General features: G+C 45.2%; 1 protein-coding gene across 2 annotated transcripts; it reads left to right on the plus strand.

Annotated features, from left to right (window-relative positions):
- Positions 1–137: 137 nt before the first annotated feature.
- Positions 138–24,307, plus strand: LOC130115434 (mediator of RNA polymerase II transcription subunit 13-like). 2 transcript variants are annotated; one of them, XM_056283089.1, is made up of 30 exons: positions 138–1,383; positions 2,138–2,372; positions 3,638–3,806; positions 6,574–6,719; positions 7,623–7,820; positions 10,005–10,199; positions 10,427–10,586; positions 10,699–10,806; positions 10,925–11,635; positions 11,718–11,934; positions 12,679–12,709; positions 12,828–12,946; positions 13,092–13,182; positions 13,291–13,499; positions 14,611–14,810; positions 14,968–15,860; positions 15,963–16,130; positions 16,298–16,521; positions 16,665–16,860; positions 16,994–17,369; positions 17,459–17,675; positions 19,503–19,694; positions 19,840–20,063; positions 20,178–20,320; positions 21,239–21,397; positions 21,545–21,727; positions 22,315–22,460; positions 22,644–22,808; positions 23,053–23,153; positions 23,291–24,307. In XM_056283089.1, exons 1-30 carry the CDS (start codon positions 1,318–1,320, stop codon positions 23,421–23,423), a joined length of 6,375 nt encoding a protein of 2,124 aa, XP_056139064.1. In that variant the 5' UTR covers positions 138–1,317; the 3' UTR covers positions 23,424–24,307. The 2 variants fall into 2 exon arrangements, with proteins under 2 accessions (XP_056139064.1, XP_056139065.1); XM_056283090.1 differs by having other exon boundaries at positions 15,966–16,130.
- Positions 24,308–25,858: the final 1,551 nt, after the last annotated feature.

A 25,858-nucleotide genomic window follows, 5' to 3' on the forward strand; every position in this document is an offset into this window, starting at 1 on the left:
CCTATGGCATATCGCAATGCCCCCCCCCCCCGGTCCTCCTGTGGTCTAGATATGACAGGCGAGAGGAGATGGCGCTGGGATCCAGCGGAATGAGAAGAGACACGTTAGCCGCCACCCCCCCCCATCTTGTCGGCGCCGCGTGCGCGTGCGCGTGGCATACCGCACACGGGGCTCGCGCAAGACAATAGAATTACGCGATTGTTCGGCGTTTGAGCCGCCCGCGCGCTCCTCGGGAGTACGCCGAGATCGGCGCGGTTGTTAAGAAACGACCTGCGTTTAGGAGTGTGTGCGTGTGTGTGTGCGCGCGCGCGCGTGTGTGTGTTTCTCTTCTTCGCTCATCTCGTGGAAACCCGTGAAGTCGTGGAGCCACTTGAAGCCCGACGACGCCCCCCTCGCCGCAAACTGGCCAATAGCAGCCGAGAGGCAGAGTTGTCCTCCTGGCCGCCATTAAAGAATCCAATCCATGAATTGAAATAATGGAAATCTGCGGGAGCCATGGATCGGCGAGAAAGGAGTAGCCGATGATCCAATTCCGCGAGTTTACGGCTTTTTTTTGGGGGGGACAGTTTTTATTACGTCAGAGCGTTGCGTCGGTTTGGGCGATCGGGGGGGGGGCGGCGTAGCTAATTGTTCTATTTAGCTGGCTAGCTAAACGCTGGGGTCGCTGGTATGTTAGCTTGCGCGCTAGCAGGCTAGCAGAGAGAGAGAGGGGGAGAGAGAGAGAGAGACACACACACACACACACACACACCAGGGGGAGGGGAGAGTTCCTCCGCTCCGAAATCGCTTCAGATCGACTGGCTAGCGTTAGCGTTAGCTCGCTAGCGAGGTGAAGTTTCCCCCCCCCCCCCCTTGGCTAGCGACCTCCTGTTATTTCCATCTCGCGCACAGCGCCATTGTTGTCTCGCCGACGCTAAGAGCGGCTGGCTGGCGTCAACGCCGACGTCGCCCGTCCGAAGTTAAGGACATGTAGCGTCGAGCCTGTCGATAGGTTAACCCAGCGACGCCGGACAACACGCTTCCACCGGAATCGGAACAGCGATAGGCTTCGCGATTGACGGCGGTCTTGCCCCGATGCTAGCCTAGCCGTCGAGCTAGCGTCGGCTAGCGCCGGTCGGAAGTCGATCCCGTGTTCAGGCCGACGCGCGCTAGCCGCGGCTAGCGAGTCGCCAGCGTCTGAGTTTCGGTTGGGTGGTGGTGTTGGGGGGGTGGGGGTGCATCTCGTGAAAGAGCGCAGAGCTTCGCCAACATTAGTTTGTCGCCCGTCGCGGCGACTGAGACAATGGGACGCGCCGCGGCTGCCACGCAGTGAAGAGGATGAGTTCGTGCTGCGTACCCAACGGGGCCAGTTTGGAGGACTGCCACTCCAACCTGTTTTGCTTGGTGAGACGCTTTGCTAGCTCGCGTTAGCTCCCTCGCACCGAGCGAGGCCGGAAAGCCATTTTGGCTAATCGGGCGACGGAGCTTTTCCAACGTCAAGTTGCACACCGGAGGCGGAGGCGTCGGGCCCCTGCGTACTTGCAGGGGGGTCGGCATGCAACTTGAACGCGGCGTTGAAATGCAACATCACGTTGCATGATGTTGCACTGCTGCCCGTATGATATTTAGACAACGTTTACTACCAGCTCGTAGCCGGTCAGGCCGATTGGCTAATGGCACTAAACCTTCCATGCACTTCTTGGTGCTGCTTAATTGGCTGTCAATGCGACACTGATTGCATCCGTTCACACGGTTTGGGGGAACAACCGCAAAAGCGAATGGTTGTTGTTTGACGTCAGGCGAGCGGTTGCGCCTGTTGACATACTTCTAAGGGGTCGTCAGCTGTTGCCAGCAGCCTAGCTAATGAGTAAATATCTGCCAGGTGGTTATGATTTCAGGCCCGATTGTGATATTGCACATACACCACGTTGGAAGAACTTTACTCGTCAGCAGTGTGGCAGGCAATAACTGCTTTTTCTCCCTCACAGAAAAGTAGTTGGGGGGAGGGGGTGCAAACTGTTTGTGCGGGTGATGGAGGAGAAGGAATCGCCGAGCTGTGTGTTCGTCAACAAATAATTGTGTTCATGTGCTGCCCACCATGCACTCACTGCTCACTACTCGTCCGTGTTTATAACTGCATGTCTTTTCTGCTCCCAAGGCCGACTTGACTGGCATTAAATGGCGACGTTTCGTGTGGCAGGGGCCCACCTCCTCGCCCATCCTTTTCCCTGTGACTGAGGAGGACCCTATCTTATGTAGCTTCAGCCGATGCTTGGCGGCAGATGTGCTGAGTGTGTGGAGGAGGCATCACACGCCGGGGCGCAGAGAACTCTGGCTCTTCTGGTGGGGGGATGACCCCAGTTTTGCAGAACTCATCCATAATGAGCTCTCAAGTAAGTGCAAGTTGCATTCTGGGTGTTTTCAGAAGTCTAAGTTTGATAGTTACTTTTGGGGGGGAGGGGGTTTTGCATTAAAAATCTTCATTTAGTCTAAAAGTTTTGTTAATGATTCACTGTGCGTAAGTAAAATCACCTGTCTGTTGCTGTCATAACCTCACCAGTTCTCGTTATTTTCAAGCAATTTTCACATGACATGGACTCCACAGAGATCAGACCACGTTTTACACTGTCCTTTATAGATGCTCTCTGGAGTTTCATTATTGACAGGAAACTACAGGCAAAATTGGTGGTCACCAAGTTTATGTACTAGTGGTTTCACCAATTTTACATCCAAATGAGCTGGTGGTGCTAACAGCTTAACTGTAGCACTGAGTTCTGCGGTTGTACCAGTTCTATTGTGTCTTGATTTAATTTGTTGTGATGGCCGATATGACTTTTAGCTTACTTGAAAAGGAAAAAAAAAATTATTGCATATTGGATAAAGTGATAGAAGAAAAATCTATAAGGCTTTCATGATTCAGTGACATCACACAATTTGAGTATGTATATAAGAATCCCTTTCACATTTCTTTAGTTTCCTCATTTCAAGAAAATGCCATTGCGTATTATCACACAGTCCTAAAAATCTCCCAGCTGTTGTTTGCCACAAAACTTACGAAACTTAATGACCACTCTAAGTTATATTTACTCTCTTGTTGCTAGCAATGACACAATTTTCAACCTCGACTTAACTGTCAAGATCATGAGGACAGTTTAAGTGGAATCTGTTTTAAGCCATGAATTAGATGTGCACATTTTTTAAAACATTGGTTTTGTTGGCTTGTGAGAAATTAGCAGGTCTTCATTGGAGAACGCGTTCAGAACTTTTCACAAGAGATAGAATTGTTCTGTTTTGTTCTAGACCGATTGAAATTTCATTCTCAATCTAATGAGTAATAGCTTTGGCACCTAAGTGTTTACAAAAGATGCATATAAAGTTTCTGCGTGGTATCCAGTTAACTGAACAAAGAAATTGGTATATCTGCAACTGATTTCTCAAAGCCATTAAGGCTATTGGTATATCTGCAACTGATTTATCACAGCCATTACAGCTTGGATTACAGGTATCCAGCTTTCTACAGATTCACACTATGGATTTCTTTAGATGTCAAACCCATGTATGCCTAAGCACAATAGCAGGTGGTTTATCTTAAGACCCAAGGAAGTGTTTTGTTTGTCAAAAAAAAAAGATCTTGGTAAATATTTCTGCCTTGTTTCAGGTGAGGAGGATGGCGAGTGGGAAAGCGGGCTGTCATATGAATGCCGCACCCTCCTGTTCAAAGCCATCCATAACCTCTTGGAACGCTGTCTCATGAACCGTGGCTTTGTCCGCATCGGCAAGTGGTTCGTTAAACCCCACGAGAAGGAGGAGAAGCCCATCAATAAGAGGTAAGTCCTGTTCTCTAATATCAGATTGTGATACCTAAAATCTGTTGTTTGTTGAAGAGCAGCCTAGTCCCATGATTAGCATTTTTTACCTTGATGTTTGATCTATCTGGGCATTGTTCATATTTCATATTTGAGTTATAGTCTGGGACTGTAATTCTCGGGTCTATACATCGCTTCAGTTGTGTGGCGTTTTTTTTTTTTCTCCATTTATGAAGTATTTAATCCTTGTAGGGTTTGAAACGGTTTTTGTTTTAGTCTTCATTTTAAATGTCTTTCTGCTGTAAGTCAGTATCCTTTTGGAGGGGAAAAAAACTTTTTGCATAGGCTTTTCTGCAGTTCATACGAACGGTTTATCCTGCCTGTAACAAACAAAGTTTCATTTTACAGTTGAATTGGGAAATTTATTTGGTCACCATGAACTTGTAAATTTTGAGTCTTCGTCAAAATTGTCAGATAACTCCTATCTAGGCATCCAATAATTGAGAAAACTGTCCACTTTGATGCCCTTCTGTAAGGGAAAAGCTGTTTTCCAGGCAACCCTTAGAAGGCAAAATTGCTATAGATTAACATCGGCAGCATTCAGCATTGTGGAACTTAGTTCTTTTGCTATGTAGTATTTGATATGTAGTGCCTCAAGAAACTCAGTGTATTGACGGGACAAGTGTTTCCAGCATCTATAAAAAATTCATGCAAATCCGTCCAAGAGGCCAGCTGGAGAAACTTACTAAAGAGATACTGAAGATGGATGCGCACTTCTTTGTAAAATACAACAACCTTTCTGGGCAGATGTCCTTTTTGTTATGAAAGTTGCCGAGAGTCTCTCCTGACAAGTCTTTTTATCTTTTAAAATAGCCGCTTGAGATTGAAATTTAGAGTTGCTGCTTGCAGCTGTATCGCCTCCACAGTAATGTTACAAGCTGGCAGTTGATTGTTTCCCAGGGATGAAACATCCTCTGTTCTAAGAGGGAAAAAATTCAAAAAGAAAATACTGGGGGTTTCCTAAAATAGTGCAACAGTGACACCACAGAAGAAAGTAGACAGTCTGTGACACCGTTTCCCTCTCACCGATTCGTCCAGTGGTCTCTACAGTAATATTATGAGTTATGTTCTATGTACATTATACATGAACAGTAGTTGAGACTCAGTTCATCTAAATTTGAGTTGATGGTGCATTTAGAGCCAGAATGTCCACACCGTATTATTCCTCGCTCTCATGAGTCAGATTTTCCAGAATATTTAGAGCGTCACTCCAGTAAAGGGAATATGAAAGAATATTACCGATTGCGCAATACATCATTGTAATCATGTACCATATGTATTTAGTATTTTTTTTAGTCTGTTGCTCATGTGTAATGCACAAAGTCATGGTTGTCAGCTGTCTAAAAGAGGAAGTTTGTCTAGTACATTGCCATTTTGCAGATGTAAGCTATTTACTATAACATGGATACATACAAAGAAGGTTGAATCAGTTCATTTGGATACGACGTGTATTGACAAATGCGTTTCATCACTCAACTAAGTGACATCTTCAGTCTAAAGAGTGAAAGTCACTTATTTGAGTGATGAAACGTATCCGTTATACGTATATAATAGTATTAAGATCTGTTTTGTATCACTTACTTTGTCTCCTCACCTCTTGAACGTTAACACAATGAGTTTTGACTTTACCCTGCACACTTTAGTGGTGGATTGTTTGTTTGTTGGAGGTTGGGTGGAGAGAGGCTAGGAAGCACTACTGTTCCATGACAGGTTCATTTGAGCCTTGGCTGTTTTGCGTTAGTAATTAAAGCAGCCCTCTTTGTCACTTACCTTTATCAGCTTTGCTATGGAGTTTTGCAATTGGCTGTATCAGTGGTGTTATATAATTGAGATGGTTGCAGTGCTTGTTCACTGTTGTCCTGTAGTTTACAGGCTGTAATGTGTGTATCTGAGAGTGAGAGAATTGGTCCCAACACCCTCTGTTTTGGATAAAGCCGTCTATAAGAAGGTGTTGAAGCAGGAGTGCAGTCCCCCAGTCAGAGAGACCCAGTAGTCTCACTGTCGCCTGCCCTCCCTGGCTGGTAAACAAGGCAGTCTTTGGGAAATGCTGAGTCTGCATTGTGGTTTTACAGCAACCATGTCAACAAGAACTATTTCAGTGCATTTACTTGCCAGGCCTTCCAGAATAAGCTGGAGAATAAAGATGGATGTTGTTTGTACATTTCAAGGCTGTAATAATCCCCCAGAAGTTTATTTATAACTTGCATGTTGGCCTGTTTACTGGATATTGGCTAGATTCAGGGCCAAAGTGTGCTGAAGCTGACAATGTCCTGTCTGATTATCTGCACCGTCTGATCGAGGGTCTTAGCGGGCCTGTCTGACCATTTGCCCCCTTGTCTGTGTAAGCAGCCATTGTCACCTGGAGGCACTCTGCAATGACATGGATCAAAGTGCACAGCCAAATATGCCTGGAATTGGGCCTCTCACTTCCTGTCTTTCTCTTACCCTTCTTTTCAACTTCTCCCCTACCACACTCTGTTACTTCTGAGCCAATAGATTTGAATTTGTTGGGGAATACACTGATAATGCAAATAGCCTGCAGGGTTAATTTAAGCTCGCTGTTGTTGACCGAGAGGTGAGAGCTGTGCTGATTGTCAATTTGATGACCCAATGTCTTATGCTAATAAGGGGGGAATAAACAACAACCCTGCGTTCAAATCACTAAGGTCGTCATTTGATCCCTCCCAACCGTCACAATGAAACTTGTCCTCTTTTAATCACCTCGCAGTGAGCATCTGTCATGTGCCTTCACCTTCTTCGTGCACGGCGACAGCAATGTGTGCACCAGCGTGGAGATTGCCCAACATCAGCCTGTCCAGCGACTGAGTGAAGAGCACCTTAGTCTAGCCCAGCAGAGCTCCAGCCCCTTGCAAGGTAGGGACTCCCCAGTCCTGCACCACAGCATTACGTACTAGAAACTAATTACCGCGTCACGGTGGTAGCATACAGACAGCAGGGTTAAGCATGCCACAGTCATAACTGCCTTTTCTTGGAATGGCATGGTGCTTGTGACACAGGGTACAAAAGTAGCCAAACTCAATGTAGCCTACCATTAAACTGAAACCAGCTTATCAAAAATGATGCACAGCCACACTGAGAACACAGGCATATAGAAATATATGAACATTTTATATGAAAAGTATGCACACTTTAGGAAGATTCCTGTTGTTTTGTAGGCTTAGAGTGAGTTATTTTATGATACATAAAGCAGGTGCCCCTTGGGTGCCGCCATTACCGAGTGCAAATCTCTATTACATCTTCTGTGGCAAAATGCCTTTTGGTCATCATGGTGGCACCCCTGGCGAGACCCACACTATATATTGTTCAATAAAGTAAGGTAACTTTTTCTAAGCTTACAAAACAGTGAATCTTCATCTCATGCAAGTTTACATACTTTAAAATGTTTCTAGGAATATGTATCTTTCTAAATACATGGCAGAAGCCATAGCAGGGCGACGGGCACAATGACTCATAAAATAAAATCTTGCCGAGGGCTGCTATTGATGAATAAGAGCAAAAAATTAAGAAAAGGCCTAGTGGTGGTAGTACTGCTCATCGCTGCGGTAAGTCGCCCAACCACTGCAGAAAAGTTTTCTCACCACAATGCCCCTAACAATAACTTACATGAAAACGACATATTTGTAGAATGAATTTTTATCTGAGTGTAGCAGACATGACTGCTTGCAATTCAGATTTATTGTAATCACATTACAATTAAAGTTAGTATTTCTGCTCAATGATGGTTAACAACTTATTCTGCCCTTCTCTCCACTCCAGTCATCCTGAGCCCCTATGGTTTGAATGGGACTCTGACGGGACAGGCCTTTAAGATGTCGGACCATCCCACGCAGAAGCTCATAGAGGAATGGAGACAGTTTTATCCCATCAGCCCCAGCCCCAGGGAAGTCCAAGAGGACAAGATGGATGATGTGGACTGGGAGGACGACTCATTGGCTGCCGTGGAAGTCCTCGTGGGTAAGACCCATTGTGTGGTCCATGTTAGAGCAGATTTCTCACAAGATGTCCCAATGGCTCAGTCAGATAAGAACATACTTTTTCATCTCACATTTAAATGCATCTTTCTGGGTTTGGAGGACTCGCTTTACTTCATTTCATTCCCTATCCAACCCATACCTCTGGGTACACTGTCCTGTAGTATCATGTAAAAATTGAACACAAAATGAAAACAATGATCCGGTTCATATGCAAATCGATCTTTGTTTTCGGTCGTAATGCCACTGTGTTGTTTATAAGGGTGGGGATACCTGCAACCAGTTGAGACTGAAGAGGTCACTTAGATGAATGTTGAAACGTTTCTCTCTCAATAAATGTCCAGAGGAACTGATTCAACTTTATTTGATTTTCTTACCTGGATTATTGACCATGCATAAAGATATAATTTGATCAGTTATACACTACCGTTCAAAAGTTTGGGATCACCCAAACAATTTTGTGTTTTCCATGAAAAGTCACACTTATTCACCACCATATGTTGTGAAATGAATAGAAAATAGAGTCAAGACATTGACAAGGTTAGAAATAATGATTTGTATTTGAAATAAGATTTTTTTTTACATCAAACTTTGCTTTCGTCAAAGAATCCTCCATTTGCAGCAATTACAGCATTGCAGACCTTTGGCATTCTAGCTGTTAATTTGTTGAGGTAATCTGGAGAAATTGCACCCCACGCTTCCAGAAGCAGCTCCCACAAGTTGGATTGGTTGGATGGGCACTTCTTGCGTACCATACGGTCAAGCTGCTCCCACAACAGCTCAATGGGGTTCAGATCTGGTGACTGCGCTGGCCACTCCATTACCGATAGAATACCAGCTGCCTGCTTCTGCTCTAAATAGTTCTTGCACAATTTGGAGGTGTGTTTAGGGTCATTATCCTGTTGTAGGATGAAATTGGCTCCAATCAAGCGCTGTCCACTGGGTATGGCATGGCGTTGCAAAATGGAGTGATAGCCTTCCTTATTCAGAATCCCTTTTACCCTGTACAAATCTCCCACCTTACCAGCACCAAAGCAACCCCAGACCATCACATTACCTCCACCATGCTTAACAGATGGCGTCAGGCATTCTTCCAGCATCTTTTCATTTGTTCTGCGTCTCACAAACGTTCTTCTTTGTGATCCAAACACCTCAAACTTGGATTCATCCGTCCACAACACTTTTTTCCAGTCTTCCTCTGTCCAATATCTGTGTTCTTTTGCCCATCTTAATCTTTTTCTTTTATTGGTCAGTCTCAGATATGGCTTTTTCTTTGCCACTCTGCCCTGAAGCCCAGAATCCCGCAGCCGCCTCTTCACTGTAGATGTTGACACTGGTGTTTTGCGGGTACTATTTAATGAAGATGCCAGTTGGGGACCTGTGAGGCGTCTGTTTCTCAAACTAGAGACTCTAATGTACTTATCTTCTTGCTCAGTTGTGCAACGCGGCCTCCCACTTCTTTTTCTACCCTGTTTGTGCTGTCCTCTGAAGGGAGTAGTACACACCGGTGTAGGAAATCTTCAATTTCTTAGCAATTTCTCGCATGGAATAGCCTTCATTTCTAAGAACAAGAATAGACTGTCGAATTTCAGATGAAAGTTCTCTTTTTCTGGCCATTTTGAGCGTTTAATTGACCCCACAAATGTGATGCTCCAGAAACTCAATCTGCTCAAAGGAAGGTCAGTTTTGTAGCTTCTGTAACGAGCTAAACTGTTTTAGGTTGTGTGAATATGATTGCACAAGGGTTTTCTAATCATCAATTAGCCTTCTGAGCCAATGAGCAAACACATTGTACCATTAGAACACTGGAGTGATAGTTGCTTGAAATGGGCCTCTATACACCTATGTAGATATTGCACCAAAAACCAGACATTTGCAGCTAGAATAGTCATTTACCACATTAGCAATGTATAGAGTGTATTTCTTTAAAGTTAAGACTAGTTTAAAGTTATCTTCATTGAAAAGTACAGTGCTTTTCCTTCAAAAATATGGACATTTCAATGTGATCCCAAACTTTTGAACGGTAGTGTAGCTATTAAAAAGAATGGATTTCCTTTGCTTCTTGTCCAAGTTTGTTAATTGGATAATGCTAGGTGTTGCCATTTATGCGCTTCTCTTAGAGAAGTTGTTGAATTGTTGTTAACAGGTTGTGATTTCTCTGTTGCAGCGGGAGTGAGGATGGTGTACCCAGCCTGCCTGGTGCTTATCCCTCTGTCAGACCTCCCTGCTGTGGTTCCTCAGGGCTCAGCCAACACCTCAGGCAACCTTTGTGGAACCCAGCAAGGCCAGGCTGCTCACAGAGACCCCGCCATGTCCTCTGTCACTCTTACTCCTCCGACATCGCCAGAAGAAGCTCAGACCGGTAAGACTCATGACCTTGCTGTGCCTGATCCCCAAATATGAATATCAAGATGTGAACCTGTTTTCACATCTGTCTTCTGTATGAATCAGTGTAGCTATTGTATTAACTGGTGTACAAATATCACACGGAGTCTAATGCCTGTGTGCAACCCTAACTTGGCAATTGGGGGAAAAAAAAACTTAAATGAATACCTTTGTGGGTCTGTATTATTCCCCCCCCTCCTATAGATTGTCAGCCTGCCCAGAGGTGGTTGAAACTGTCATCTGCATCTGATGGCTACAGCTCCAACAGTGGTGGTCTCCATGGAGGCAAGATCCCTCACAGACTGGCCAGCCAGGTGGTGGAGTCTGTATGGCAGGAGTACAACATCAACCGTGCTGAGAACAAGTAATTTAAGAGGATTCTTTGTTTGTCATATAATTATTGTCACATGTAACAACAACAACAGCTGTAGTAGTGCCTCAATCTTGAATGATGAAGTATCCGTCTCTTTTCATAGGAGAAAATTTTCTACCTTAACAAATGGGACCTGTGAAGAGCAGGCAGAAAAATCAGGTCTTTGGGACTTTGTGGAGCCCACTCACAGGGCACATTGTAATTGCTCAAGGTATTCTAGTATTCTATTAGTGGACTACTTATCTACGTGACTTGTAGATATACTTGATGACCATTAGAATCACTCGAAGATAGACTTTTTAACACCTGTTTTGTTGTCGTGATCTCAGGTATAAGAATCAGAAGCAACGATCTTGCAGCATCTCAGGACACCCCCCTTCATCAGGCCAGCCCCCTCAGCCAGCCCCCAAGCACAAGCTGGGAGAGAAGCTAGAGAAGGGGGAAAAGCAGCAGAAGAGACCCCAGACACCATTTCATCACCGCAGCTCTGTGAGCGAGGAGCTCTCCTTAGAGCCTCAGGCCCAGAGGCTCTGTCTGCGAACGCAGGAGGAGGGCTCCTACCCCAGCCTGCACCATGTGGACATGGCCCCCTCCAAAGCTCCAACACTGCACACCCATGGGCCCCCAGCTGACCTGGCCGGCTCTCCCCAGCCCCCTCCTCTCAGTCCCCATCCCTGTGACCAGGTAGAGACTGAGCCAGGTGCCCTGAAAAGCTCTTCCACGCCCATTCACCAGCCTTTTTACCCCCCATCGGTGGAGCCCTGCCTGCTGCCTCAGAAGGCCTCCTCCGAGGAGCCCCACCTGGAGCCCATGCCTGTGTCTCTGCCCTTCCCCCCAGCCTACACTGAGGCCCTGGAACCCACCGTTTTTGTGGGTTCAGCCATCAACCCCAATGAAGATTCCACCCACAACCCCTGGAAGTATTTCAACCTGCCCAGAAAGAAGGGATCAGATTTCTTCACACCTCAACTGCCTATGGACAGAATACGAGACGACGTAGGAGGAGGGGCTGGATCAGAGAGTGTGGTGTCTGTCACTGAGTGAGTATTTCAGGCCTCACGTTCACAGTCTACTCTGATATATTTGAATCTGTCTGTATAACTCTTTGCCTCTCCCTTTCAGGTTGATGTCGAGCTCCACACGGCCCCTGAAGGTATCTCAGGAGCTGGTTAAGACGTATGCCCAACGGAGAAATAGCCATTTAGTCTCCGCCACGGGGGACAGCGAGCACAGTGAAGAGCCGGACCCTTACGCCTTTGTGGAAGGAGATGAGGAATTTAGCTTCACAGAGAAGAAGGAAAAGCCTGGGGCGGAGAGAGAGGCTAGCAAGAAACACAAGGTGGGCTGCTTATCATCCTCTATGCAGAGAACCTATGAGTCCTGTTTATGCACTGTTGGATAATTTTTTGGGGGGGCATTTTTCTGTATATATGTTAACACTTCACTTGTTTTAGGCTAATAAAAGTCTGAGTTTGCAGGCAAATATTACTGAATAAAATTGTCTCCATTAAATTAATGCATTCCAGTTATCTTACTGTGATTTAGGCCTCAGTCTGAGTAACAGACTTTAATTCAAACAGAAAGGTTCAAACATCAGAGTTGTGGGTGTGTGAGAGCAGTTTTGTCATGTACCTTCCTGCATTCCTCTCACCACTTCACAACTCATACAGTGGTGCTAGCAATCTGTTTGCGTATGTGTAGGAAATTGTCCAAGTGTTTCAGTTGTGGAGAAAAAAACTGTCAAAAAGATGTCACTGAGGGTAAACCCACTGTTGATTTTTCTGCTGGGTTTTTCTCTGTAGGGACAGATATTTTCTGCTAAGTGATGTAGTGTTAAACTTGAGGCTTTTACATTTATCTGCAGAGTTACAAAATGTAAATTGTATATTCATGAAATGTGTTTTTGCATATTATTTGAGCAGCATGGCATATTATCCCTTCAAGATAAGGATGATAACCAGAACATTGTGTGCTTTTGTTCCGCCTCACCTGATCCAACATCTGCTTTGGCTAATAGAAAAATAACACAGATCCCAGCATATAAAGATTAATTCTTTTGCTCCATTCTCTTGTTTGATCCCAGGGGGATGATGCAATTGGAACTTCAGCTGATGGTAAACGTGCCCTCCTTATCCTAACATTTACTAAGTTTTGCAGTTTAGAATCAATTTTGTTCAGGTTGTATGTCTCTTCTTTATTTTTTAAAGCTTTTCCCTCTCTGTTTTACCACAGATGGCCAAGGGTCAGGCAGCAAACCTTCAGCCTCCACCAGTCTCATTCATGAGAATGACCTGGCCGTGTCTTTCAGTGACCTTGATAAAATCTTCAACTCTGACGAAGATGAGCTTGCGGTGAGCTCATCATTTCGGGATAGTCAGCCTGAAATGTGCAGTATTTGTAATGTTTGTCCAAATAGATAGCTGTGGTTGTCCACCAGTTGGACAACTGATTTGTCCAGACTTGCTTTTTTAATGTCATCTTTCCCTGTCCTCACAGCCTGGGTCTAGAAGAGCTGGTGTTAGCACAGAGGACAAGTTTGGTTGCAAGGAAAACAAACCAGCAACCCTAGATCCCCTGTCTTGCATAAGTAAGAAGTCCTTTTAAGTGTCAGGTCACACTTAAAACCAGCACATTAACTTTACCCCCAAGGAGTAATGTTTTCTTTTTTTGCCCCCCCCCCCTTCTCCTTCTTCAGGCTCAGCAGACCTGCACCAGATGTTTCCCACCCCTCCCTCTCTGGAGCAGCACATCATAGGCTACTCCCCCATGAACACTGGGGGTAAGGAGTATGGTAGTGTGGAGGCTGGAGCAGGCCTCACCCTGTTGGATGGCAGCCAGCTAAGCAGCCACTATAAGATGGAGGTGGAGGAGGGTTTCTGCAGCCCGAAGCCTTTTGAAATCAAGGTACTACAGTTAAATGTACCCCACCCCCTATTAATGTATTGTGTACATGATACACATGGCTCATCGTTTTCGGTTTTTACAGATTTTCACCGAAAAATACCCAGATTTTTAAACTGATTTTCACTCGGATTTTATGCTTCCACGGATCCAAAAGTTGTTCCTGTTCGTATGAGGTTATGTAACAATGTCCTCCTGTGGCGAAATTCGGCATGCTGGATGACTTTGAAAAATAAAAACCGAAAACACTGAGCTTTGATGATACATCATGTACACAAATCATTCCCAAACTCCTTTGCTGACTTGCAAACCTAAATAGACTACTCTAAAGGCCTAAACATACCTCTATGTAGGTGCACGCAAACGTCTCCTCGTTGTGGTGCAGACAGGGTTTCTGGGTACCCAAAGGCTTGTAGCGATGCAGACATCCACGCTTCCTAAAAACTTAACAGTGCACCAACCTAATCTGTAGGCTACACATCGTACCAGTGGTGATTTGTTGAACAAGGAGGGATTTCTGGCAGCGCAAGCGTCAATAAGAAACCAAAATAATTCGAGGGGACGTAGAAGCTGACACTGTTTACAGACGGTCACAAAACAGAGAAAGACAAAAATAAAGCTGGATGTATACTCAGGATTTTAACGCTCCGTTTAATTTTTGTTTTCCTTTTTTGTTTTTGCTGTCCACTTTTCTTTGAGTATTCCTGTATAAATTGGTTCTGTAAACACAACGCTGTGCTCTAGGGTATACGTAAGTGCCACAGACAAGTATGTCGGCAAGCACTTCAGCACATGTCAGGGTCACAGATACACAGATATTGATTGAAGCATAAATCAGGATGTAGGCACACAAATGGATATTGGATACGCTACTTGAGAGTTTTTTTCCTTTGCTGTCCTTTATGTTGTGCGTCTTGTCGAGTCGCATTCTGTACGTATTTGTAAACTTAATTGTATACAGTGGGGAAAAAAGTATACTGCCGTTCTATTAAGTTTACTCAACTCATGGGAAGAATTTTGGGAAGGTTTAGTCAATTCTATTCTCTCTTCTTTTTTTTTTAAGATGGACTTTGCTATTGGTGAATAATGTCCCCTCACATCCCTCTGTTTTCAGGACTACTCCTTTGTGTACAAGCCGGAAGCATGTCAGTCATTCATAGGCTGCTCGATGTATGCTCCCCTGAAGACGCTGCCCAGCCAGTGTCTTATGCCCATCAAGCTTCCAGAAGACTGTGTGTACACACCCAGCTGGACGATGGGCAAAATGGAGCTCATACCTCCTGTCCCGGCCATGAGTCTCCTAACCAAAGACAGGTAAATTAGTTTCACTTTAGTTTTAGGTAAGGATTGGCCAGTGAAAGAATAACATTGCAAGATAAACCAATGAAGTTACATTCTATTCTCTATATTTATATATGCATTGCTATGTAGTAGGAACCTGGTCTGATCAATGTGTTTGCTCTCACATCAGTAACATCCCCAGTGTGGAGCCAGAGTACAGCCAGAGCTATACACCACAGACCCACACACCGTTCATGTCTAACAGTGCTCCACCCAGCAACAGCGGTGCGGGTATCCTCCCCTCCCCAGCCACACCACGCTTCTCCGTCCCAACTCCTCGCACCCCACGCACCCCCCGGACACCCCGCGGCCCATCCAGTGTCACAGGCTCGCTCAAGTACGACAACTCGGACCTCTACTCGCCCGCCTCTACGCCCTCCACCTGTCGACCACTCAGCTCGGTCGAGCCGGCCACCGTGCCCTCTATCCCGGAGGCACACAGTCTCTACGTCACCCTGATCCTTTCCGAGTCGGTCATGAACCTCTTCAAGGACTGCAACTTCGACAGCTGCTGCGTGTGCGTGTGCAACATGAACATCCGGGGAGCTGACGTGGGTGTGTACCTCAATGACAACGGGGAAGCCCAGTACCCCTGCACCTGTGGCTTCAGTGCAGTCACAAACCGGCGTTTCGGCCAGTCCGCCGGGCTCTTCCTGGAGGATGAGCTGGACGTGGTGGGGCGGGGCTCAGACGCCAGCCGGGACACAGAGAGGTGCTTTGAAGAGCTGCGGGCTGCCTCCGTGCACACAGCTGGTAACCTGAAGGAGAAGCCTCCAGATGAGCTCATTCTGCTCCTGCAGGACCAGTGCACCAACCCTTTCGCCCCCATGGCAGGTGTGGATTATCCCATGCCTGTGAGCCCTGCCCCCAGATCCTTCCTGCGAGTGGAGGAGAGAGACTGTTATAACGACTGTTACATGGCACTGGAGCATGGCCGGCAGTTCATGGACAATATGTCCGGGGGCAAGGTAGATGAAACGCTGGTCAAAAGCACTTGTCTGCATCAGTGGCCAAAACGCAAATGTAAGCAAGATTATATTAATGGCCCCTTTATTCTCTATGTTGGTTTGTGTATGTCCCATGCTGACAATTAAAAAAAAAAATGTATTTATTTGTCCCCTGAAGCAGCAGATATGAGCAAGCTGTTCTCTCAGGATGTGCTACGGGTGCTGTTGTCCCTCCAGCCGGTGTTGCAGGATACCATTCAGAAGAAGAGGAGTGTTCGCTCCTGGGGCGTGCAGGGACCTCTCACCTGGCAGCAGTTTCACAAAATGGCTGGCAGGGGATCCTATGGTAAGAAATTGCTTGTTTAATCCAACTGGTCTCTACCACTTAAGAGACTGGTTATAGATTGTTATGTCAACTCGGTGTGCAAATTGTCATAGCATATATTGCTTAAATTATGTTGAGTTATCATGAGAGCCAAGGCTAAACTTAAAACATACTTTCTCACGCACCAGGCACAGATGAATCCCCGGAGCCCTTACCCATCCCTACCTTCCTGGTGGGATACGAGTACGACTTCGTGGTGCTTTCTCCCTTTGGCTTGCCCTACTGGGAGAAGCTTCTCCTCGATCCTTTTGGCTCCCAGAGGGACGTGGGATACGTGGTTGTATGCCCAGAGAATGAGGCTCTGTTCCGAGGAGCCAAGACCTTCTTTAAGGATCTGACTGCCGTGTATGAGGTACGCAGTAGGCAGGCTGTAAAAGTCCCCTTTCTTGTGTCCATATACCCACAGAAAAGCAGTTTTAATTTTCTAAAAAAAAAAAAAAAAAACATAACAGCTGAAAGGATTTCGCATTCTCATTTGCTTGCTTTTCTTGGCAGGCGTGCCAGCTCGGCCAGCACAGGCCCATCTGTAAGACATACCCCGAGGGTATTTTGAAGGTTGGCACCATAGAGGGTAGGAGCATGATGGAGCAGCCACTTAGTGACTGGTTCCTCAAGATGACTGCCAGAGATGGAAACAATGAAGCCTTTAACAAGCTCAAACTCTTTGCTCAAGTGTGCCGCTACAACCTGGGTAAAACACCTTTTTATTCTCACTGTTCCAAATCCAAAGCCATGACTCACAACATTATGTACCTTTAAAACTGTGAAACTGATATTTGGGTTTTTTTTTTTCTCTCTCATCTCTTTCTCTCTTACCCTCGTAGCCCCATACTTGTCAGGCCAGTCTCTAGACAGCTCTCTGTTGTCCCAGCGGAGCCCCGCCGTGGTCTCCTCCTCCCAGACCTCTAGCTCCTCCAGCACCTCCTCAGGACCCCAGAGCACCAACACTACCAGCTCCAGCACCAGCTCTGCCCAGCCTGCCCAGGTCAACAGCACCCCTCCCTCGTCCTCCTCAGGCCCCCAGACTGTTGGGGGAATGGCCTCGGCCAAGCCCAGCTCCTACACCCCCTTTGGGGCAGCAAACCTGCAAGGCAGCACGTCCCAAAACGGGCCGCAGTCAAATACCCAAGGACCAGGGGGACTTGGAGAAAATGGCCCTGCGGCCAACCAGCCTCAGGGCCCCGCCGAGACACCAGAGAGGTAGGGTACCACCACCAAGCTTATTTGCTTGTCAGCTGGAAGTGATGAATTCTCCATTAAAACTTCAAATAATCCACTCTCTTCAACAGCACAATGGAGCGGGACAAGGTTGGTAAGCCAACAGATGGGGAGTCTCACGCAGTCTCCTACCCCCCAGCCATCGTGGTGTACATTGTAGACCCCTTCAGCTACGAAGACACAGACCGAGAAGTCCACTCCAGTGTCTACACTCTGGGTCTACTGCGCTGCTACCTGGAAATGCTACAGTTCCTGCCGCCTCACATCAGAAACGCTGTCTCAGTGCAGGTATGGAGCTCCGCAATGTCAGTACTTCTGTGGAAAAAAGTTAGGAATGTCCCAATAATTTTTTTCTCCCCTCATTCTCTCTCTTTTCTAATCCAAGTCATTTAATATTGAGTATCTGTCGATACCGATTCCAGATTTATATTGTCCTGTGTAATACAGCTGTACGGTGCACACTTAAAGTATGTTACTACAAACAATCCAAAAAAATTTTTTTTTACAAAATAAAAACTATAACCATACAACAACCATAGATATAAGAATAATAAATACAGGAGAAACCATAAAAATAATAAATACAGGGGAAACCATTTATAGTAATCTCATCCCTCCAGGTTCATATAATCACTTTAGGGATGACCATCTGATTCCATTGTTTACAGTTCTTAAAATGAAACGGAGAACCTCTATTTTACTGGATTCAGTTGACTGAAAGACTAGCGTACAACTGGCGACTGTACTGTTCCATGCAGTGACTTTTGATCACTATGAGCGGTTGATCACTATAGGCGGTTTCTGCTGTACAATAACTCTTTAAGGTATAAAACAAACACCGAAAAGAAAGGACACTCAAAACAGCAACATGAAATCTATTCCTTAAAATTGTTCCTTTTCCAGTGGCTTATATAAGTCACGTTGGAAGTGGTTTGATAACTGCTGCTTTGTGAAACACTGGTGTTACTTAAAGATGAGCCATCCTGGAGACATTTCAGCTACTTGTTGGCTTTTTTAAAACGTGCCTCGCTGCCGCAAGTCATGGATAATGTCAATTTAAAAAACCAAGATGAAGCCCAGCGGTGCGTTGACAACACCTGTATGAGAGCTGCCACAGACTGAGTCCAAGGGTGTAAAAGTAAACAAAATATCGGAGTTTATTAAGATAAATTCCGATACTGATCAGTTAAATATGATCTCTGACCGGATCAGGATGTCTCTAGAAAAAAATAATCATTTAGATGCATTGTAAGTGTCCCTGCCCTCGGTTTTTGCTGTCCTTCCTGTTTATCACTGGTTTGAAAGATGCAGGTGTGCGTCCAACCGGCTTGTTAGTAGACTAGATCAGAAGTGAATACCATAGCTTTGAGATCTGTTGTCTAGAAAAATACGCCCTTGTGTCTAAATATTAAGAGGGGTTTGGTGAAACGGTTCAGCCTAAAGTCTGATGTGTTGAAACAGGCCTCAATAAAACATTTACCTTTGGCAGGAAGCCTCATTAATGGCAGGAAGACTTGGCAGAGCGTTTTGACTTTTTTAGTTTCAGAGTAGGCCACTGTGTGAAGTGGATATCCTGTCGCTTATGTCCAAACTTGTCTACCAAGTTGCAAAATAAAACTAAGTTCCAGTATGCGGACAAGTCTGTAAGACTTAATTCGATCTAGATTTACAACTATGGAATGTGGTGTCTTGGACACAAGTGCTTAGCTTCTCTAAATCCTAGTTTATTGAGAGTCACTGTCCCAGCTATCTTGGAGCTGAAAAGATGTCTAAAAATTGAGAAACATTGGGTTTATCTCTTCTTCTTTTTTTAAATCTACAGAGGCATCTCTGCCTGGATGACATAAAAACGTGCTGAAAATTATTGCTGATGTGAACTGGCCTCTGGAATGGATTAGCATCATGGAAAATGTAAATTAGATACAATTATATCAGAAGTCAGCTGAAGCTAGTGGTTTGTTCATTCATTATCCAAACCGCTTATCCTTACTCAGGGTCATGGCGATGCTGGAGCCTATCCCAGCTTGCTCATATTGGTATTGATATTGGTTGATATTTGTGTATTGGTATTGCTCATATTGGTTTGCTCATATATTATTTTTTTATTTTTGACAGATTGTTCCTTGCCAGTACTTATTGCAGCCAGTGCACAGCGGAGAACGCCACCTTTACAGCCAGCACCTGAAGTCCCTTGCCTTCTCCGTCTTCACCCAGTGTCGCCGGCCTCTGCCTAATTCCACCAATTTCAAGGCTCTGACTGGCTTTGGCCCCGGTCTCGCCATTGATATGGCACTCAAGAGCCCAGAGGTAATAGCTTTCTACCAGTGCATATTAAACTCATCTGACTCGTGTTGAAGGAGCAAGTTGTTGTTGAGCAATCAGTTGTTTGCTCCAATCATGCTTTTTTGTTTGTTTTTTTCTCATCTAATCATTCTTTGCGTTGTTTGTACAGAGACCTGAGTGTCTTCGCCTGTACACGCCCCCCTTCATCCTGGCACCGGTGAAAGACAAGCAGACGGAGCTTGGGGAGACATTTGGTGAGGCCTCCCAGAAGTACAATGTCCTGTTTGTGGGCTACTGCCTTTCTCATGACCAGCGATGGCTGTTGGCCTCTTGCACTGACCAACACGGAGAACTACTGGAGACTTGCATCATCAGCATCGACGTACCAAACAGGTAACTTGGATTTAGACACTTAGTTGATAGACATGTCTTTTTGCACAGACAGTTGTCTCAGTGATGTTAATGTACAATGATGTAACAGTTGTGTATGTTTTGTGTTTGGGACAGAGCTCGCAGGAAAAAGGGCTCTGCCAGGCGGTTGGGTCTGCAGAAGCTGTGGGAATGGTGCCTTGGCCTGGTGCAGGTGACATCTCTGCCCTGGAGGGTAGTGATTGGACGGCTTGGCAGAATGGGCTATGGCGAACTGAGAGGTACGTACACGCATATTCAGCATTTCATTTACAGTCAGCGGTTGACAAAGGGATCTGCTATATTGAGCACATTATGCTTTACCTTTGAGCATTTTTTTTTAAACTAGGATGTGTGTAACTGTAGGTTTTGATTCACAAATCAGGAATTCTTCTTAGTTTGGTCACGCTGCACTTTTGTGTTCTGTCAACGACAATTCAAACACATGGAGAGCAGGAAAAGGTACCTGCATCTGTCTGCAAAGAATTTTCATCTCTTTGCTCTGGCTCAGTTAAAGCTGGGTGAACTTTGACCAGCAGATTCCTGTGACATAAACATGCTTGACCAATAGACGTGTTAAATGTCACTGTGAACTCTATGCTGAAAATCAAACATGGGTGAATCCATCATTCTCGTGATCTCACACCATCCGGTATTTTACCATTTTAATTTGGCAAATTACAGAATAAACTGCTAAAAAGAGGCTGTATTGTTTGCTGTGTCACGGGAAACCAGAGCAGATAGTATCCATATCCTGTTATTATGTTTATTTTAAGCGTTAGCAGCAATAAAGCTAATTATATCGCTGGCTTTCAGCTTCTCGCCCAGCATATCGCAGCCAGCTATGCCAGCATATTCATTGCAGAAAACATTTTTCCCCCCGATTGTATCGATGGTAATGTAAGTCTCAAGTCTGCCACATAGCTGATGAAAAAAGGGAGAGAGGATTTTTTTTCTGCAAATACACAGATATGCGTAAACAGCCACAGGAGACGATCAACAGCCATCTGAAGGCCGAGTGTGGCAGCACAGCTGCATCATATCATGAAATCCCACATTTTTGAGTCAATGTCAAGGCAAAACGAGTGCACCCATAGCCCAAGTAGCCAAGCCCTGAGTATACACACACTTACATGGCCCTGAACTCTCCTGTGTTCCAGACTGGAGTATTCTACTAAGTAGAAGGAACCTACAGTCCCTCAGTAAGCGGCTAAAGGAGACCTGCAAGATGTGCGGCATCTCGGCCGCTGACACCCCCAGCATCCTCAGTGCCTGCCTGGTTGCCATGGAGCCCCAGGGCTCATTTGTCATCATGCCTGGTAATGAGCCAATGAGAAAGCAAACTAATGTTGGCATTGTGTTTGAGAGGGATGTCAAAAGTTTGTCAGTTCTCTCAGTTAAGTTATACTCAAACTGTCTCTCCCATCCGGCTCTTATCTTGCTTCCCTTCTCCCAACCCCTTATAGATTCGGTGTCGACAGGCTCAGTGTTTGGTCGCAGCACTACGCTCAACATGCAGACGTCCCAGCTGAGCACTCCTCAGGACACTTCGTGCACACACATCCTGGTGTTCCCCACTTCTGCCATGGTGCAGGTCAACACGAACACTACCGAGCCTATTGAAATCAACTTCAATCCCATCAATCCAGGTACATAACGCAGTGCATGAAAGCAGAAAGACATCTATATAACATATAATTGATAACATCTCTTTTTCTCCCTCAATATCCTTGATCAGCTAGAATTTGAACAACTGTAGGGCGGCACAGTGGCCCAGTGGTTAGCACTGTTGCCTCACGGCAAGAAGGTCCTGGGTTCGAACCCCAGGCCATTGCAGGTCCTTTCTGTGTGGAGTTTGCATGTTCTCCCCATGTCTGCGTGGGTTTCCCCCGGGTAATCCAGTTTCCTCCGACCATCAGAAAGACATGCATGATAGGGTTAATACTCCTGCCTGTGCCTGACCAAGGCAATAAGAAAAAGAACTGGAATTGGTCCCCGGGTGCTGCACCACAGCTGCCCACTGCTCCTATACAATGGGATGGGTGAAATGCAGAAACATTTCATTGTATCCGTACAACTGTACAATGACAAAATAGTGTCTTCTTTAACATCTGTACAGGAGTTATTGAGTAATTGGCACTGCAGACTGCTCTCTCTAAGGCACACTGTGTTACCAGTGGTTTTGTCAAATAAAGGATATTTGATATCACCCGTCCCCCCCGTCCCCCCTTTGCAGATGGATCTGACGGGATGGGTATCTTTGACCTGTTCGACAATGACATGGTGGATCCTGACCTGATCAACATCCTGCCCAACTCTCCCACCACTCCCCCTGGACACTCCCCTGGCTCACACTCCCAACACGGGGGAGATGGCAGCAAGGTTAGTCTGCTTTTGTTTGTTTTGTTTTTGTCAACACTACAATATGAACATTTTAGCTGCCCTCATTACTACCATGAAACTTGGTATCATTGATCTAATATAGCTAAATAAATGGTGGATTAAACTCCAACCCAGTTAAGAGGCAACAACTTTGTCATGATTCGAGTTGCTGTTTTGTCACAGGGTCCTAACACAGATCGAATAGAGTCCCATGAGGAAGCCCTGAACATCCTACAACAGCCAATGGCACTGGGATACTTCATCTCCACGGCCAAGGCTGGACCTCTCCCCGACTGGTTCTGGTCGGCCTGCCCTCAAGCCCAGAACCAGTGTCCACTCTTCCTCAAGGTAGACCAACAGGAATCCTCTACAGTCCAGGATTACAGACTGTATTTAAAGTTTGTAATGCCAAGTCTTTGCTCATGCTTGTTTATGTTTTTCTTTACTGCCCAAGCTTTGCATGAGCAGTGTTTATTACCAATTTAGTTGTCAATCACAAATGATCGTTAAAAACCTTCTGTCCTCTTAACCTGGTACTAAGAAGTGGTATGATGGTGAAAAAACAAACAAGTAATGCTTGACTCTCTCCTAGGCGTCCTTGCACCTGCACGTGTCCTCTGTTCAATCAGATGAGCTGCTGCACAGTAAACACTCCCACCCCTTGGACTCTAACCACACCTCTGATGTGCTCAGGTGCGCTGTTTTAGATGGCAGGAATTTGAGTTTTGAAGTAAAAAAAACAAAACAAAAAAGACCGTCATTATAAATGGATTCTTTTTTACACTATTGTTGACATGTTTAATAATCTTACTGTCTGCCCTGTGTGACAGATTTGTGCTGGAGCAATACAACGCCCTCTCCTGGCTGACTTGCGACCCTGCCACCCAGGACCGGCGCTCGTGTCTGCCAGTTCACTTTGTGGTGCTCAACCAGATGTACAACTTTATCATGAACATGCTCTGAACTCTAAAGGGATCCGACAACTGAGCTGTAAGCGACCACTCAGTATAAACATGGATTTTATTTTATTTTTTTGCTTTAAAAAGGATCCCCATGATTCGATGGACCGCTTGCTCCATCAAGGCAGAGATGGAGCATGCACCATGATGATGATGATAATGATGACGACGATTATGATAATGATGCACTCCCCCCTCCCAGTTGTATCACAACACACAACACTTGACTGACTGGAAGCTTCCAATCAACATTTAAGTCAAGCAAATGCCAAGAATCCATTTTAACAATTTTGGATGATGATTTAAAAGACTTTTTATTCATAAAGGAAAACAAATTGTCTTTTTAATGACTGTAGATTGCAATCTATGAAATTTTATCCTAATGAAATGCCTGCAAATATTATTTATTGTAAGTTTTTAAATGTGGAATTTTTAATGCTTAATATCTTTTATATATTACAAAATCCTAGAGGGTGTGTATATTGCCATCTCACTGTAAAGGAATTGGTTTAAAAAGTGATGTAATTTTCTCAATTACAATACGGAAAACCCGTTCGAAGTGAATTTGCTGTAGATTGCTTCTAGAGTATTATTTTTTCAAAGGGTACAGACCTTTTTATTGCCATGCTGTAAAAATGAAGTGGGCTGGCCTGGGCATTTGTGTCCCACCCAACGAGTGGATGAGACTTACCTCTCCGTCTGCTTTCGATGCCAGAGTCTCTCGCACAGTAACTCAATGAGCTCTGAAGAAGACGAAATAAAAGGTACATTGTCAGATTATATATTTTATATAACAGATTTAGGTAACCGTGTGTGTATATGTGTACATATAATTGTGTGCCGCTACTGATGGTGCAGCTTCTGTTTTAGAAATAAAGTGCGTCCACCTATTAACTTGTTTTTTTTTTATTTTTGTTTTTTCCATCGACACCGCACACGTTAAAAAATGGAGGGAACATTAACATATCACATTTTACTAATTCAACTGGAACTAACAGTTAAAATTATTTCCAGAGCAGTGTCTTTGTGAGGATGCTCCTGTACTTGGCCGTGGCAAATCGATGAACTATACGTTCTGAGGGCCAATGGGTCACGGCTGAATGAAGGCCGGGCCTCGACTGAGCAGGGGTTAACCCTGGCAATACTAAAAGGATTTGGCTGCGTGGTGAGAATGGAATTAGCTAATCGAGGAGAACATGTCATCCCAAAGCTTCATCCAATCACGGTCTTACGTTCTGCTTAATGAAGTCTAATTGAAGGTTAGCCCGATTTGCCTGAGGCCATTCAGGACGGAAACCTCGTGCCAAAGCCCAGAATCCAAAGAATCCATCGTTTAGAGACGGGCTTCAGCAGTTAGAAACATTACAACGGTAAATGCACCGCCGTCATGATGGATTCCCTCTACGGAGCTTGTACCGAAGCTTTTTATCCGAAATATCAAGTTGGTTTTGACAACAGCATCCTGCCCAGGTGGATTCAGTATGTTCGGTTTCAGGGAGGATTCAGGATTTTTGCCTCACAGATCAAAGCTCAACTGTCGGAAGACTACAGGAGGGCATCGTTAATGGGAAGGGAAAAAAAAGTTTCTGTATTAGTTACATGTCAGCATATTTCATCCAACATGCTTCATTACAGAATACTGTTTGACGTCAGGCCTTCACTCCACCGTTTCCTCTGCTGTGGTCGAAATAAAGGTTTTCGTGATGACAAGGTTTCCAGGGTTAAAATGACCTAAACGAAGAATTCACAAATTCGTCAGTAGTGCCAAGTTAATGTGGTCACGTTGATACTGCAGATGCGGTCAGGAGCTGGTCGGTAGCTCACGTCTTATTTAATATCCATCTTCCTCATCCCTCCCCATCACTGCATCACAGAGATTTGTTCCTGCAACAGTCCGCATGTATAAATCCATCACCGTCTTTTTGTCCTCCGTGTTAACCACCCCCTCCGTCTTTTACGTCAGACTCAAACATTATCCTTGTGATTTATCAATAACACGTCCGATTACTGAAAAAGTAGCAGCTAAACTTCCCGTGTGCCTCCCTGTCACAACAGAGAAGCATCACAAACGGGTTGGGTTCAACTTCTAATGTCGTGTTGGTTTGTTCTTTGGCTGATGTGTAAATCTATGAAGGTAACTCAGAAGCAGAACACTTTATTATTCATTTATTCATCCCCGAGGGGAAACGATGGCATGCTGCCCAAACACCTCGCCCTAAAAAGGAGAAGCAAAATCAACGCATGTGGCTTGTCTCGGGTGGAGTCTGTGTGGCCCTGCCGTGGCCATGCAGGGTGCGTTTTAACAAAACCGCCCACCGTTATGCATACGCCAGTCAGGGGCGGGAATCTCAGTGACTCTCGATACGATACTACCGCGATACGCCGCCCGCGATAACGATGGTATCGCGATACTCGATACGTGGCGAGGCAGTGATGTAC

This window comes from Lampris incognitus, chromosome 7, assembly GCF_029633865.1.
Source record: "Lampris incognitus isolate fLamInc1 chromosome 7, fLamInc1.hap2, whole genome shotgun sequence".
Lineage (NCBI taxonomy): Eukaryota > Metazoa > Chordata > Actinopteri > Lampriformes > Lampridae > Lampris > Lampris incognitus.

Excerpts from the sequence above, each read along its gene's own strand:
- LOC130115434 (XM_056283089.1), top strand. The coding sequence starts at position 1,318 with ATGAGTTCGTGCTGCGTACCCAACGGGGCCAGTTTGGAGGACTGCCAC. Across the intron at positions 20,064-20,177 it reads AGCATCGACGTACCAAACAG|AGCTCGCAGGAAAAAGGGCT; the intron begins GTAACTTGGATT and ends TGTTTGGGACAG. Across the intron at positions 22,809-23,052 it reads AGTGTCCACTCTTCCTCAAG|GCGTCCTTGCACCTGCACGT; the intron begins GTAGACCAACAG and ends ACTCTCTCCTAG.